At 35.7% G+C, this 17,652-nt stretch overlaps 1 protein-coding gene across 3 annotated transcripts; it reads right to left on the bottom strand.

Annotated features, from left to right (window-relative positions):
- Nucleotides 1-10,840: 10,840 nt before the first annotated feature.
- LOC104908067 (probable beta-1,4-xylosyltransferase IRX9H) lies at nt 10,841-15,441 on the bottom strand. 3 transcript variants are annotated; one of them, XM_048647424.2, is made up of 4 exons: nt 14,247-15,441; nt 12,572-12,821; nt 12,161-12,358; nt 10,841-11,224 (listed from the first exon to the last, which is right to left on the bottom strand). In XM_048647424.2, the coding sequence occupies exons 1-3, from the start codon at nt 15,029-15,031 to the stop codon at nt 12,191-12,193; spliced, it is 1,203 nt and encodes a 400-aa protein (XP_048503381.1). In that variant the 5' UTR covers nt 15,032-15,441; the 3' UTR covers nt 10,841-11,224; nt 12,161-12,190. The 3 variants fall into 3 exon arrangements, with proteins under 3 accessions (XP_048503381.1, XP_010695433.1, XP_010695432.1); XM_010697131.4 differs by having other exon boundaries at nt 10,841-11,241; nt 12,161-12,361; nt 14,247-15,440; XM_010697130.4 differs by having other exon boundaries at nt 12,161-12,361; nt 14,247-15,438.
- Between the last annotated feature and the right edge of the window lie 2,211 nt (nt 15,442-17,652).

Here is a 17,652-nt window from a genome sequence, read left to right as displayed (position 1 = left end):
AAATGGTCCCAACTTTCTCTCTCTAAGCTCCTTAATATTCCCCCCACTTTTCTCTCTGTGTCACTTATTAAAATACGTAGAAAGTAAATAATAAAACATAAAAAATATTAAATGTCAAATAACCAATGCACTACACTACAAGAGATTAAAGCTAGGTTATAAATTAAATATGTAACCATATTGTGTTCCTTTATCCACACAAATATTGGACATTCTCCAATTATTGACATATTTTTAAACTTAATCTGTCACCACCCTGACTTTAGTTGTGTAGTTAATGTAGGATTATAAGTATTATAAGCGTAATTTCATGAATCATATTCATAAGCACTTAAAACAGAATCCCATGCATATACAATCAAGGATCACATAATAGTTTTAGAATTAACCTTTGATACGTGATTTCCACAAAGCTCCTTGAGATGCGAAGATAGAACCGCAACTGTAATTGCTCTACTTGGTCCACCAATCCAGATCAACACTCCACCAATACTAGTTGGAAGGAAGGACTCTTGTTTTCTTGGAATTAATATTACGTAGCTTTGAAACAGAGAGAAAAGAGGAAAGAGAAAATAATGAGAGAAACTGACTGCGTTATTTTCTAGTTTTTTCACCTAATTATAGGAAAAAATTAGGTTAGGAAGCCCCTCCCTTACTCCTCTTTGGCCGGCCATCCTAGAGTCCTTGGTGAGCTTTAGGCCTTTCTTTTGTTGACCCGGATTGTTTAAGTGTGACCTTGTATGATCCATTTAACTGGGCTTCAGTTTTATTATTTACTAAACCTGAAATTCTATAGCATTCTCCAGCAAGATGTATAGACGACCCAATTTAATGAACTTATTATCCTCATAATACGATCTATTTATATTTAGTAATTGCATTAGAGTCGAGGACATAATTCCTTCAATCTCCCACTTGTCCGAGAAGAGTGTGCAATATTCAAATTACTTAAGTCTCTCAGTGTCTAATTTGAAAGTATGATCATATTTTTATGTGATCCATACTAGTATTCAAATTAATCCTTGAAATCTGAGTTCAAATTGACAAACAAATGATCATCATATAATTAATCTATTCGAGCACGACCATGCATTTTTCAATTTTCACTCTCCAAGGGGCCAAGACACCCATCATATCTCATATAGGAAGACTTTTCAATCTTGTGGCAATCAAAACTCACACTCAACTTTTAGCACAACCCGAATGCTGTCTTTATAGTCCCCTTTTTACGGCATGACGTTTGATAGCATCAAAGTTTTACCAAACATTAAGCCAACTAGTATTCCAGTCATGTCTTAGGAATCCACAAATATAATTACGAAGTTATAGAAACTTCTAAGTAGGTTTGTTCGATCATGTATCAACTATACATATCCATATGATTGACTAAATATTTCCATGTTCACATAGCCCATGGCGTTATCAATCAATCTTATATGCTAATCCTTTAATAAGTCATTTATGTCCAATTTAATGACTTAGATTAGGAATTCTAATATTCTATGATTTCGGTTTACTTGTGGTGTTTCATTCATCAAATCACATATTTGAAAAAAACAATTGAATTCAAGATATATTTTGGACATTTTATTTAATACCAAACCAAAATTAAAGAAGACAAATTTTATTTCTCATAAACATAAAATAGCAAAACCATGTCTCTACACTGTAACAAGTTTTTCTAAACCTAGTACAATGTAGAGCCACTCTAACATTTGCTTCAAGCCTATAGCCCTAGCGCGACACTCATGATTGGGTTGAGGTAGTGGTTTAGTGAGTAGATCATCCACATTCTCATCCTGTGAACTTTGCAGATTCCGACATCTTTCCATTCAACTATCTCCCGAATGAGGTGATATTTTCTCATTACATGTTTGGATTTGTTATGTGATCTCAATTTTTTTGCTTGTGCAAACCATTCTTATCACAGAACAACTCAATCCCTTCCAAAGCATTAGGTATGATATCCAGCTCTTTCAAGAACTTCTTTATCCAAACTGCTTCCTTAGCTGCTTCAACCGCTGCTAAATATTCTGATTCTGTCGTAGAGTCTGCAACAGTGCTTTGCTTTGAGCTCTTCCAGCTCACTGCTCCTCCATTTAGACAAAAGACGTACCCTGACTAAGAGCGATAATCATCTCTGTCGGTTTGGAAGCTCGCATCAGTATAACCTTTAATACCCAACGCACTTTCTCCTCCATAAGAACATGACTTTAGTCCTCCTCAAGTACTTAAGGATGTTCTTAGCTGCAGTCCAGTGTGCTTCTCCTAGATTTGCTTGGAACCTGCTACACATGCTCATGGCATATGCAACATCTGGTCGACTACTTATCATGGCATACATGGTAGATCCTATATATATCCGAAGCATAAGGTATGCTACTCATTCGCTTCAACTCATCAGCCACAGTCGGGCACTGACTCTTGCTAAATGACATGCCATGTGACATGGGAATGCATGAATCCTCTATTCGAGTTTTCCATGTTGAACCTTGCAAGAACTTTATCAATATAAGTTTCTTGACTTAGTCCAATCCTCCTTCGAGACCTATCTCTATGGATTTTGATTCCCAGTATGTACTCAACCTTTCCAAGGTCCTTCAAGGAGAAACAACTTCTCAACCACTCTTTGAGTGACTCAAGCATTGGTATGTTATTTCCTATGATCGAGTAGTATGTCATCTACGAACAAAACCAAGAAGACTAAGCTTCTCCCACTAAACTTCTTGCAGACATAAGATTCTTCTTCGCTTTTGAGTAAACCAAATTGCTTGATTGCCTCATCAAACCGAAGATTCCAGCTCCGAGATGCCTGCTTCAATCCATAAATGAATCTCTGAAGCTTGCAAACCCTTTTAGGATTTTCTGGATCCTCGCTCGAAACCCTCGGGTTGTGTCATATACACATCCTCATTCAAGAATCCATTCAAGAATGCGGTTTTGACATCCATCTGCCAAATTTCATAATCGTAAAATGCAGCAAGCGCTAAAAGTATCCAAATTGACTTAGCATTACTACCGGAGAAAATGTCTTCATCATAGTCTATACCATAAATTTGCCTGAATCTTTCTGCAACCAGACTTGCTTTGTAGACATAGATATTTCTATCTTTTTCTGTTTTCAATTTGAACAACCACTTGCATCCAATAGGGTTAACCCCATCAGGCAAGTCGACCAGGGTCCAAACTTTATTCTTAAACATGGAGTCTAATTCGAATATCATGTCCTGAAGCCATTTCTTAGAGTTTGGGCTCGTTAGCTTGTTTCTAGGTAGTAGGTTCTGAATTCTCCGAAATTATAATTTCAGAGTTTTCAGTTAACAGGAAATCAACAACCTCTTATTTGGAATTCTTGGTCTACTTGACCTACGCGAGGCCCGAGAATCAAGAGAAATGTTACTGCAAATATCACCTAGGGAATGGAAATCCAACATATGTGTGTTGGGCCTTAAAGAATGATGTACATGATATGGTTGATAACGGTGGACTTCCAATTTCGTTGATAGCAAAAGTCAACAACAACAAAAACCCCTTGGGCATCGTCTCAACAATACAGGGGGCGTAGTCCGTTACTGCTAGTTTTCTAGGTTGAGTCGGAGAGTCCGTCTCCTAACTTCTTTGTTTCCTTTCTCGTCGAGTCTATAATTTAGGACTTTGTTTCTAGTAAACCTTGTTCTATTTGTTTCGATTTTATAAAAATTTGTCTTTCATTTTTAGTGGACTTCCATCATTTTATTTATGCTTCTAATTCAATTATGAAACTAAATCACCTAAATAAATTTGACTAATAAAAAAGAAAAAAAATGGACATACTTTGAATCATGAGTTATTCTCCTCTTCCCTCCATCATCCATAAACCATCATTTCCATTAGCCAAATAATCCATTCAAAATCAAAGCTCCAGAAAATATCTTTCAAACCTTATAATACCAGCCATAAACCAAAAATGTGTGTGCAAGCCTTACTACATAAAAACAAAATCAATGTTAGGTAAAACAAAAAAAAGTGAAAAAATTCAAAGTGTGAAAAAAATAAAAAATAAAAAGCAAAATGTGCAAAAAGTAAAAAAAAAAAAAAGTGCAAAAAGAAAAAAGCCGAAGGCAAAAGTAAAAAGTCAAGTTAGGGGACTCGCACACAAGTTATATCTTTCGTTCAAATCCTTCAATCCATCAAAACCTTAACCCATATAATCTAAATCCATGATCCTATCTTAGCCCAATCAATTAAATCTTCATCAAAACATAAAACCTCAACTTTTCAACCTTTTATCAACCCTAACTCCTTCTCCAAGGTATGTCCAAATCTGCTAGGTTGAAATCCCGAAAATACGGCCTAGGCAAACTTTAGGGTACAAAAAAAATATAAGATCCAAAACTAAGAATGGTCGGATATGTATGAATATATAAGAATCCTCATCTCGAGATCCGACCGCTCTAATAAAATAAATTTAATCATGGTCTAATGATTTGATTTTCTAGAATTCAGGGCCATACTCTTCCGTTTGAACCTAGCCTTGTCAAGTCTTTTCCCTACATTTATTTAAGTCACAAATTTAATCCCTTTTTATTTTTCAATTCAACCTCTCATTTTCCATAAAGGACTCTCCGATAATTCCACAGTTTCTGGCGATATCTGACTTTGCGTGTATCAACTCTTAAAGAAGAATCTCCTGTGAGAAAATTTTAAATACTCCAGACAGTTAAGTACATTTTAATCTAGGCTCATAGTTCCTAATTCAAGACAAGCTTACCCAAAGTGGGAGCTTCCCATAAATGGGGTTGTAGACACGTAATCGTGTCTCCCCATTTAAGGATCCGATGATGAAACAATATCGTGGTCTTAATTGGACTGGTCCAAGGGCAGAGCAGTCTGAAAACCCATTCAAAATCATTTCGAAAAGTGTTGAAATCCTATTTTAAAGCCCAATTAATTATTCATGATAATTAATTGTATTTTGAGCCCAATTTGTTGAAAATCCTAATTAATTGTTTAACAATAATTAATTTATTTATTTTGATAAGTAAATATTTTTAAAACACATTTTTTATATAGTTAAAATCAGATTTTATCCCTTGAAATCAGATTTCCGAAATTAAAGGATAAAAGAAATATTTTACAACGCATTTTCTAAAAAGCTGGCAAAGGCACGTAAGGACTCAGGCTGGTGTGTCTAGCGCCCCAACCTGCACCAGGCGCAGGCCTTGCGCCTAGTGCATGTCTATGCGTCATGCACAGCTCTGTCCACCTGGTGACACGTGAATTTCTGACTCATTTAGAGTCCAAGCACAGGGATCTTCGTGAGACGTTGGGTTTCTTTTTTATCTTTTTCAAAACATGTGCCACGTGTACGCTTTTTACTGGGCATGTCGCGTCATGTGCTTGACATGTCATCCCGCGGAAAACATAGCTGGCGCGCCAGGCGTAGTGTTGTTTTCCCTATAAATAGGATTGATTTTCGTACAAATGAAAAAAAAAGGAATTTTACATATAACACTCGAAAAATATATTATGAACCTTTATACAAAACACAAAACCTCCCTACGAAATTCATACTTTCAAACACAAATATATTTAATCTATACACTTTCATACATTCAGATTTTCATGCTTCACGATTGCTCGTCCCGAAGGTTGGCAATCTCGTAGACCCAAGCCACGGTATAATCCTGAGGGTCCTTAACTAAATTCTTTATTTTTACAGTTTTTTTCAGCATTTACCGCTGAGATTTCTTAATATTCACCTAGTACCCTCGCGTTTTTCAATATTCACCAGGTACCCTAAGGTTTGGAAAAATACTTGAAATCCCCCTACCGTTAAGTTTCCGTCTCATTCTTAATTCACCAAATACCCCTTAGGTTTGATACGTTTACAACCACTTTCTCCCTCCTCCCCACCCCCCAGCCCCACCCCGACCCCCACCCACCCAACTAGAAATCACACCTCCCCACCCCCATCGACCCCACTAGAAACCCTTCCCCACTCTCTATGACAACCACCAGCCTCGCTCACAGTCCCCCTCCCCCACCCACACCAACACCACTTGCCTCCCCCACCCCCCGCGAGTAACCCCCACCCTTAAACTCGGATTTCTTTAAACAATTAGTACTTGATTAAAAGGGGGATCAGAGAAATTTATTTTAATCCACATAACTGAAATCCATCAAAAATTTAAATAAAGTTAATACTGAAGTAGTGTGGTGGTTCCTGTTTGGTCTCCCTCAAGTTCTACCTTTGTATATCGGTATCTAAATGATGAAACGACAATGGGACCCAGTTTGTTATTCTTGCAGAGGCATCCACAGTCTCACGAATTAGTGGAGGGGTGGGGGTCGTTCGCACAGGGAGGGAGGGGTGGCAAGGAGTTTGCGCAAGGGGAGGGAGGGGCGGCAGGGAGTTTTACAGAGGGGGTGGTGGAGTTTTGCGCAGGAGATGGTGGAGGGGTGGGGGGGTGTTCGCATGGGGATGGAGGGGTGGTGTAAGGGTAGTTTTTGGGAGCAAGGGATGTGGGTGGGTGGTGAAGGGGGCTGGGGAGGTGGGTTTTAGGGGGTAGGGACGTAGGGTGGTGGATGGTGGATGGTGGATGGTGGATGGTGGGTGGTGGTGGGTGATAGTGGGTGGAGGTTTAAAGTTAATTATGGATAGTTAAAGTTTAATTAGAGTTGATTAGGGTTAATTAGAGTTTAATTAGGGTTAATTAGAATTAATTGCGTTAATATAAATGATTTGGACGGAAACCTAACGAAGTTGACGAAAACTTAACGACATGGGAATTTCAGGAATTTTTCCAAACGTCAGGGGTACTTGGTGAATATTGAAAAACGCGAGGGTACCAAGTGAATATTAAGAAACCACAGGGATATCTGATGAAAAATCGTTATTTTTATATTGAATTTACTAACTGTTTCTTTCCTGATGTAGATCTTTAATATAGAATCGTTCTACTGTATATTCTAAATCTTTTTTCTTTCTTTTCGTACATTATTATATGTTAGCCTGATTATTCTATGCCTATTATATGATTGTCCTAATTTATTGCTTTTATCATCCACATGTTAGTTTTGCTAATCAAAGACCTAAAGAACTATTCTAATTAGTTCAGATAATTTGGACAACCTGTTAGGAACCTTGTAATTTGATTGCATAATAACTTGTCACTAAAAATAGTCTTTTTTATGTGTTTCCTGAACCAACCTAGACTAATTATTTTTGGGGTGCTTAAAACGTTAGGTGGTTATCCTTTTGCATAAACATTAACATGAATCGATATTAAGTAGAGGCCAGCAATGGGCAACATAATTCCTAACTGTGTTATACCCTCACCCCTGAACTCAATCTTTGGTTTATTTTGACCATCTATGGAGTCTAGACGGGGAAATCTACATTGAATAAGTCTCTATTTTATCCATACACTTTCCCAATATCCAATTAGGTTTATGATTCTTCCTTTAAAGAATTATTGGCGATTTCAAAACGTTTTCAATACAAAAACCTTTGCAGCGGGTTAGTCAAATCTAATACGCGCTCATTCCGCTTTGGCGAAATAAAAACACGCCTACAGTGGTGGTTCCTCCAAATCAAATCAAACTCCCAAAAATCTTACTTGCGGACCCCGATTATTTATGAAAAAAGTTCTCGAAAATCCATCTATCTATGTCTAATCATTCTATCTCTCTACCTATCAAGATCTCCTAACCTTGCAAAATCCTGACCTTGCATTATATTTCATACCTCCTAATTTTGCATAACCTTGAATTTGCATTACATTCCAGCCTTCTTGTCATTGCATAACGACCCCGGCCTTGCATGGCGTTTTATCTTCCTTAGCTTTGCATAACCCCAATCCTTGCATAGCGTCTCATATATCCTTAGAGAGTTTAAGTATGCATTTTTGCATCATTATGTGCTTTATATGAGTTGTTGCAGCTATCTACCAACATCTTATTTTACAGGTAATTAGATTGTTTATAGTTGTTGTCCTGCATACTAACTTTGTTTTGCAAAGATCGACGGTATATAGATCAGTTCTAAATTGCATAGCGTTTAGAATCATTCTTCTTCCCGACACCGCATACTTTGACTTTCAATTTCCTGAACCCAGATTAAAGTGGGGGCTTCTGTAGACACATAATCATGTCTCCTTAATCTAATAATGAAACATATCGCGTTCTTAATTGGTCCAACCTAAGGGCAGAGCTATACGAAGAGCCAAAACTATTTTATAAGTGTTAAACTTTATTTTGATGATCCAAAATCGTATTTTAAAACCCAATTAATTTTTCATGATAATTAATTGTATTTTCATCACATATTAATATTTTGAAACCAATTCTTTTAAAAGCCCCAATTAATTGTTTAATAATAATTAATTAATTATTTTAATAAATAAATATTTTCAAAGATATTTTGAATACTTCCTCCGTTTTTTTACTTGCAAAACTTTCCTAAAATGGAAATAATTAATTACTTGCAACATTTTCTACTTTTGCTTTTCCTTTCTCTCTATCTCTCTCCAATAGTCCAATCACATGGGGCCATCTCTTTTTTTTCCTCCCTACCTCTCTCTACCCAAATTTTGCATTGGAGTTGATGAAAAAAAAGTGTTGCAAGTAAAAAAACGGAGGAAGTAATTAAAATCGGATTTTATCCCGTGAAATTGGATTTTCAAATTTAAAAGATAAAAGAAAATCGTTTAAAATGCATTTTTTAAAAAAAGTTGTCAAAGCGGTGCGCCCAGCGTACAAGTCCAGCTGTGACAAGCGCACCAATCTGCGTCTGAAACGTGGCTCTGTGCGTTACAAAGAGTCGTGCACCTGGAGCACCCCTACATGACGCACAATGTACTTTTCTATCCTTTTTTCAATGTTTTGCTATAAATACGCGACAGTTTTTCGAATTAAATAACACTTTACTTTGTACACTTCGACACTTTATGAACACTTACGAATTCTCTCTAAAATTTTCATACTTCTCAACACACAAACACAAAACACATACTTCAGACATACATGTTCAGATCTTCAGGCTTCACGATTGCTTGTCCCGAAGGTTATAAATCTTTGAGACCCAAGCCACGGTATACTCCTATTATTTCTATATTGAACGTACTAACTATTTCTTTCATAATATAGATCGTTAATATAAAAATCGTTCTCTTGTACATTCTAACATTTCCTTCTTTTCTTATCTATTTTTTCGTACATATGCATATTACATGATTGTCCTATTTATGCTTTAATCGTCTCACGTGTTATTTTTGCTAATCAAGACCTATGGAACTATTATAATATTAATCATATAATTTGAACAACCTGTTAATATTGATTGCTTAATAACATATCACCAAAAATAGTCATTTTATGTGTTTCAATAATCGACCTAGACTAAGCTATTTTCAGGGTGCTTGAAATTATTGTTTGGTTATTCTTTTGCATAAAAATTAACATGAATCGATATTAATATAAGTAGAGGTCATCAATGGGCGAACGTAGTTTCCTGACCGTGTTCGTACCCTTACTCTCGAACTCAATCTTTGGTTGATTGATTATCTATGGAGTCAGGACCGAGAAATTTACATTGGATATGTCCTTAAGTTTGTCCCTTTGATTTCTCAATATCCAATTAGGTTTATAAGTCTTCCTTTAAAGACATGTTGGCGACTTGAAACCATTTTCAGTGCAAAACCTTTATAATGAGTTAGTCAAATACGCGCTCAACCCGCGTAGGCAAAATAAAAACACACCTACAACAATGCATATAACAACGACCTCTTGGAAAAAACTTACAACATTAAAGGTGCTCGATAAATTATTTTTGAAAAAAAATTACTTATTGAAGTTATAAGTAGATAAACTATCGAAACGGAAACCATCACCTCATATAGATTAGCACAAATACCATGCAACATATTGTTTTCCAAAGCCATCACTCTAAAGTTTAATCATATACTTCCTCCATTTTTTATTACTTACGTTGTTTCCTATTATTATTCTCTATTACTTGCATCATTCCTACTTTTGGCAATATATTATCTCTTTCTCTATCCTAGCACATGAAATTTCTTTTTTATCTCTCTCATCACCTTGGTATTTGTGCAAAAGGAAACAATGCAAGTAATAAGAAAGACAGAAGTAATTCTCTAGCAATCAAATAGTCATAAGAGAAATTAACCCAATGCACCCTAGGGCCGAGAAATGATAAACATCTATCTGATAGATGTTTGCAAACATCTATCAGGGAATAGAAAATAATAAAAGGTTGAAAAGGGTGGTAATGTGGGTCCCAGAAAATAATAAAAGGTTGAAAAGATGGTGATGTGAGTCCCAAGAAATAGAAGAGGAATAAAACACTATTTATATTTCATGAACACTATTTTTTAGTTGCATAAACACTATTTGTAGTTACACGAACACTAGTTGTAGTAGCATGAACACTATTTTTTAACTCGCGATTTTCGAGATCACTTTTTTATTTGACTGACAGTTTGCAATTTTCGAGATCACTTTTTTGTTTGACTAACAACCTATTTCCATATACATTGACAAAATTATCCCTGATAGATGTTTGCAAACATCTATCAGATATATGTTTATCATTTCTCCCCTAGGGCCTAGTGTAAAAGTTTGTATGAAATTCCATAACCATTAACATTAGATTTGGATAGAAAGATGGGAGGGGAAAAGGAAAGGGAAATAAAATATTAAATTTCCCTTGTTTGAATAAAATATGAGAGAGGGAAATGAGACGCAATTGAAAGGGATCCAATTTCCTTCCCCATACTATCACCCCTTCATAACACAACAAATTGGAAGAAAAATTGAAGCTCGCATTTTTGGACAAAGCTCATAAAACATAATTCTTCATTTCATACTTGTAGGGAAAACTCATCACTACTGGGGCAAAACTTTTAAAGGCACAAATTTACAGGTCACTCTATATTCTGTTCGATTCACAATGCATAGCAAACCTCTTCCTAAATTCCAAAAAATTATAATTAAATTTCTACAGCTAAACAAACTCCCCCTTCCAGAAAGCAAAAGAGTAGCCCGACTGCCGGGAGAGTATGTGAATGTGAATGAATATTGATGCTTTGTCCGAAGCTCAATGTATATGCTGCTGAAGCTCAATGTAGAGCGAGAGAGTATGTGAATGTCAATGAGCACCAACGCTGAACAAGCAAAGTCAATGAGGCAGCCCGCTGAAGCTCCAGAGCAAGTACCATTGGGACTGTAGAATAAGAAAATCTGCAGTCATTAACTGCATGTCATCTTATTTAAGTGATGCAAGATAGCAATACTGTAAATAACAAAATGTACCTACTTCAAACTTTAAGCATCTCAAAAACAAGCATGCCAGCAAACCCGCAAGAGAGAGAGAGAAACGGAGAGGAAATGGGAGAAAGTGTTTGCCATGCTTTACTCGTGGCAGCCTGGAGGAATCCCACAATTGGGGAGATAGTATCTACAAGGGACTCAGAAATTCCCAATTCATATTTAATATGAACACTTTGTGTTCATATCAAAATTTAATGGTATATTCAACAAAAATATAGTATATTGAATAATAATAAATAGTATATTGAATACTGAAGAAGAAAAGGTAGTATATTGAATTACTCCATAAAGTAGTGAAAAAATCAACATACAACCACCATATATACTTCTTTTGTGACTCAATATACTAATACTTTGATTCGATATACCACCTTCTTTTTGTTGATATAAACAAAAATATTCCATAGTATATGAACTGGGCAACTCTTGGTGCAGACTACATGAGCAAAATGAACTTAATTCTATATTTCATGTAGCTTTTGTTTGTATAATTCTGCAAGAGAAACAGTGAGGAATAAAGAAGGAAGAGTAAAAAAAGAAGGCAGAGCATGGGGGGGCAATGTTTCCAAACATTTCACATTCATAAGAGATCTGAAGTAAGATACTAAGAAAGATGCGATATCTCCTATATGATATAATGATATATCTCCAAGTTTAAGTCAGCACAATATAGGATCCTTCAAATGTTTTAAAACTCAAGCCTAAAGATCCATCAGATTTCCAAACCATACACATCATTATTTTGGGGGGGATATATGCGCTTCAGCCAAAACATATTCCTATTATAGAATTTCACATGCTTGAAGTACAAATATATATAATATCAGACCTTAATTGAAGATCAAAGATGATGTTCTCCTTAATCGATGGACATAATAGCATCTAGGTTTCTTTGAAGAAACCACCCTCCTGGATATGCAACCCCACGAGCATCCAAATGGAGATGCCAGTTCATAATTTTCCCACAGCCATCAGGCATACCTTCCATTTGACTTTCTTCTGCAACCAATTGCTCAATAAATGTTGTCTCCTGTTCAAAAAAACCCAAGAGAAACATGGTATATATACAGCAACTGCATTTAACTGCAATTTCCTTCTTTTCTTTTCGCACTTGGAAATAACATGAATTTTATCAACAACAGCAGCAACAAGGTAATGCTGCCATATGCAAAAGGTGAAAAAAAATATATATAAAGCTGGTGCGCAAGCATTTGCATGTCACATCAATTAAGTAAAATACCTGAAAACCCTCCTTTACCGTGCTCAACTGCCGTATTGGATTCAAAAAGGGACGGTTCCACCTCTTTGGATCCCACAAGATAGTGCTATTAAATGCAAATCCAGACATATCAACATGAAATCTTCGGAGTCTCTTGCTTTTCTCATTTGTGTGCCATCCAATCACTTCACTTCCGTTGCATACTGGACCTTCCAGTATGGCCTTATTTTTGCTTTGTGCCAGCATTGCAACAGGCCATATGCCAAAACGGCTGTAAGAGTCACACAAAAAGTTCATCATCAGCAAATGACAGCTGATGGGGATGAAAATATCTTATATTGATAACTCTGACTTATAGAAGAAATCTGTTGCTCTGCTCTTTCTTTATCCCTTTTCATTGACCAGTTAATTAGTATTTTGAAAAGGACTTAGGTATAGAGATAGTATCCTAAGTGTGATGGAACTGATATATACCAGTAACACTCCAGGTGAAACAGAGATACAACACTTGATGGAAAAGAAATATCCTTACAATTCGAATTACTAGCTTGTGGAACATGACGGCATGAAATGTCTTAGGAAATATATTGGGAAATAAAAGCTCCATCAAAAGATTCTACATTTGACTAGGAACAGAGAAAATCACGATCCTTAACACATAAGCAGATAACTGATGAAGTGGTCAAAAAAGCATTTTTATTTCATGAACAAGTAGAGGTTGTTTGGTTGGCATAAAATATATGGAAAGAGGAACTTCCTAGGAAGTGAGATAAAGTGAGGTTATTTGGTTGGCATAGATATAGGAAGTTCTACTTCCAACAAATCGGAGGAAGTTATTTACCTAGGTGGACTTAGATAAGTAGAGCTTTCTGTGGAATTCTTTTTCATGATCAACCAAACAACTTTTGCCACTTCCTAGAAAATGGAACTTCAAGGGGAAAAAAATACTTCCTACATCCAACCAAACAAGCACGGACAATAAATACTCTCCACCAAAAAAAGAAAAAAAAAAGCAATGAACAAAACTGCCACAAATTACGGCCATGGAAATGAAAACTGAGATTTTTGACATGGTGCACATTATTTGTCAAAACTAGGGATAGCTTTTTCTTCCTAGTCGACCCTGGAAATTCCAAGATAAACCCTCATCGTGTCAAAGCAGTAAAAGCTCCTACAAGAATGAGGCTTTCCTGGTAAAAAGTTTCTGTATCACAAGAGCAGATTAACTGCAGATAATAGCTTATCATGGAAAGGCTATAACAAAAACTACGTATCAAATGATATGAAAACGTAAAATCCATGACCCAGAGAATCTCAATCCACGGAGAAAAGGCACAGAAAGCGTTTTTGATGTGCATAACTGATAGTAACTAATCTGCAGCAATACACAACAAAGATTAACAGCAGTCCTCAGAACTGGAAATTTTTTAAAGTTAGTACTAGTATTAACAGCAGCCCATATCTCAACGTCGGCACATTGGTGTGATGACAACAGCTAATTCCTCAAACCTTGAACATCTCTTTGACTAGTATTAACTACTAAGCAATAATTAACATAAAAAGACACATACCAAACAGAAGTCCATACCAAACAAAGAAAAAAAAATGCAACAAATAATTTTCAATTCAAGCAAACTAAACTAGCCTAACATAAGTAGAAAAAACTTCAAATGTGGTAAAAAATTGAACAGAATACCTGATATCTCTGATTTTTTCAAAGAGTTCTAAAGAATAGATATTATCATCATCAGCAAAGTAAACAATGCCATCAAGTTTATGAAGCTCAATATGCTCAAGAGCCGCATTCCTCTGCTCAACACCTCTATCTTTAATATTGGTCAAGTTCTTATGGCAAACCAAATGGCGATACATCACTCCTGTGTTCCTCAAAATCGCGGCGGTTTCCGGTGACTGTGAATTCATTTCTACCACAATCCACATAACTGGCGGATTTACAAGCTTCAGAACTTGACTCAATCTATTCAAATAGTAAGCTTGAAGTACTCTATTATACGTTGGTGTAACAATAATCAATAATTTCCTAGATTGATAATCAAAATTCTCTGCTAAAACAACATCATCAAGCTTAACTTCAACATCGTTGGATTTTGCGACGGTATCTTCATCTCTAGTTACTTCCGCCTTGAGATTCGCAACTTGAGGTTTGATCTCGAAACTAAAATCGTGAGTTATAACATCTTCTTCTTCAATAATGTGATTAAACGGTAAAATACCTAACAAAATTCCGATGCAGAAGCAAAACAAGCAACGATAGAAATGCCGCTTCCATGAATGCTGTTGAATTCGCCGGGAATTCCGCGGAAGAAATATTCCGACGAAAAATCGCCGGAGTTCGACGAAAAAGCTCGAATTCGACGGTTTATGAGACGATGAATTGAGAGAGAATGGACTTGAAGTTGATCCATTCTGATACGATCGATCTTGATGCGCAGGTGAGAGAGTTCGTCGAAATGACGCCATTAATTATTTGAAAAAAAACCTAATTTCCACTTCAAATCACATAGTTTGGTGTTCAATTTTGCCCTAATTTAGCACTCTTCCGATGCAATTGGCTTCAAATTTCAACAGTAATTGGGAATTCACAATATCTATAATTCGCCAATTTTGGATCACTGTTAGCAATTCAATGACTGATTACAGAAGAGAGGAGTGAGATTATCGGCCAGAAAATCCAGAGAACAAGTTCTTGTAATTGTTCTTTTTTTTTTTTGGGTTATGTGTGTGTTATTTTTTGAGGAGAGAGAGTGGAAGGTCAGAGGTGGGAGCGCATTTACGATGCCAGGTAGGAAAAGGAAAAGAGAGATACGCGCTATGGTGGACCAGTGTGCGAGTGACACACTGTACTGTTAGAACTTAGAAGAGTTAAGATCGTGTCTTGCTGATTTTTTTTCCTTTTTAAGCTAAAGATTGGATGTTGGTTTTGATTATTTTTTTCCTATTTTAATCAAAGATGTGGGTGGTGGACTGGTGGTTGTGGCGGCGGTGGATGTAGCATAGGTCGTTTTGTGATCCATGAGTATAGATGAGAGAGAAAGTTGTATGTTGTGGGTGTTACTTAGAGCATGTCCATTGAGAGTGCTGATATGCCCATATCTGATATGGGGCGACAGTTGCCCATATTAGAGGCATATTAATAATTTCACCAATAAAAATAAAAAGGAGTTACAATTAGGCGCAGGGAATTCATAAACGTTTGAAAATTGTATTTGTTTGCTCTGCTACTTCTCTCTGAAAGCATCTTCTAGTTCTTCTCTTTGAAAGCAGCTTCTTCTCCTTCTCCTTGGAAGCTTCTTCTCCTTCACCTTCTCGGCAAGTAAGGTCTGTGTTAATTTTATGAAAATTGAAGAACTAAACAATTTTGGTTTAGGACATTTAGTGTTTTTGTTGAATTTGATTAATTTTCAGTTAAAAGTCAAATGTCGGTTAAAATAATTAGGGCTTTTAGTGTTTTTGTTAAATTTGGGTTAAACGAATTAGGGCATTTAGTGTTTTTGTTGAATTTGATTAATTTAGTGTGTGTTTTGTGTTGAAATTGTTAACTTATTTGACTTAAACCTGTAAATGTCGGTAATCGAGTTTGTTGAATTTGTTTAGCTTAGTTTTGTGTTGGCAATATGTTGTATTTGATTAATTTGATGAAGGGTCATATTTTGTGTAGGAATTAGTGAAGAATTAGGTATATGCGTATTGATTGTAACCATTTATACTAATTGAGAAAGCATAAAAGTCTGGGCTTTTAAAAGAATACCAAAATTGAATTGTGTGTAACTGTTAGGTTTAATTTATAATTAGTTATTAGGTCCGGACTATGCACCAGGTAAGAAAAAATTTCATTTATTAATATAATACTTTATGATAATAACACTAAATACAACTTAGCCTAGTGGTTAGAACATTAGTATATGTATTTGAGGTCTCGAGATCAAGCCCTATACTATGCAATTTCTTAATTTTTTTTATTGTATGTGGATTACATGAACTAAAACTCCCTAGGGAGAGCGCCACGTGACATAGTTTCTTGTTTTCGCACGCCTTTTAATATATTTGTATAGATAGATAGATTATTTTTAGGTTTTGTCATAATATACATGGAATGGAATGATACATGGAAAGACGAGCTGAATCATGGGACAGAAATGTGCATAACGCCTTTCAACGAGACTTGGTTCAACAAATTTGGCAAATTAATCATCAGTCGTCTACCGATGACGATTGAAGATCTAAATTATTACAATATTTTATTTAAAATTAATTGTACGGTACTTTGTTCAATTTCATCTATGTTTTTTAAAATGAATTTATGGTGTGTTTTTTTGCGTATTTATTTATCGTTATTATTAACATTAAAATCCGCTAAATTATTATAATTAGCAATTAGTGTAAATGTGTAATTGTTAAATTAAACCGCAACGACAATTATCTAATTATCATATTTTGATTTAATCAAATTATTTTATTGATATTGGCGGGGTATAGAAAGTAGGAGAGAGAAGAGGAGGTGGGGTATGGAAAAGTAGGACAAAGAAAGTAAATGGGATGTTAATAAATATAGGTATGAAATTGTGACATGACGAGAATAGATGACAAAGTTAGTGAAAAGTAATGTGGACGAATGAGGTGGGGGAAGAAATATTAACAGTGTGTTTGGTAGGAACCGAAAAGAAAAAAAAAGACTTACCTATGTTTGGTAAAAAAAATAACAAGGGATTTAATAGGAAAGGAAAGAAAGTGAGGGGAAAGAAAACCTTATAAATCTCCCCTTATCTTCCTTCCAAAATTGGAGGAATTTGAAAAAGGAAAGAGATAATTAATTAAAAATTGATTTATCTTTTCCCAAATTTTACTTCCCTCCATTACATAATTTTTTCTAGGACTGTTCAGAGTGCGGTCTGGACCGCACCAAACCGCAACCCAAACCGTTTTTTCGCGGTTTCGGTTGGTTTGCGGTTTCAAAATTGCGGTTTGGGTTATGATTTCAAGGAAACCGCGGTTTGGGTTATGATTTCAAGGAAAGCGCGGTTTGCGGTTTGGGTTGGGTTTTAATTTTTGTAAATCGAAACCGCACCATAAACCGCAATCTT

This window comes from Beta vulgaris, chromosome 1, assembly GCF_026745355.1.
Source record: "Beta vulgaris subsp. vulgaris cultivar EL10 chromosome 1, EL10.2, whole genome shotgun sequence".
Lineage (NCBI taxonomy): Eukaryota > Viridiplantae > Streptophyta > Magnoliopsida > Caryophyllales > Amaranthaceae > Beta > Beta vulgaris.
Note: the sequence above shows the minus strand (reverse complement) of the source record. Positions and strands in the feature narration are given on the sequence as shown.

Coding starts and splice junctions, on each gene's coding strand:
- LOC104908067 (XM_010697131.4), bottom strand. CDS start 15,031: ATGGCGTCATTTCGACGAACTCTCTCACCTGCGCATCAAGATCGATCG. Junction 12,822..14,246: donor GAAAAAATCAGAGATATCAG/GTATTCTGTTCA, acceptor TGACTCTTACAG/CCGTTTTGGCATATGGCCTG. Junction 12,362..12,571: donor CGGTAAAGGAGGGTTTTCAG/GTATTTTACTTA, acceptor TTTTTTGAACAG/GAGACAACATTTATTGAGCA.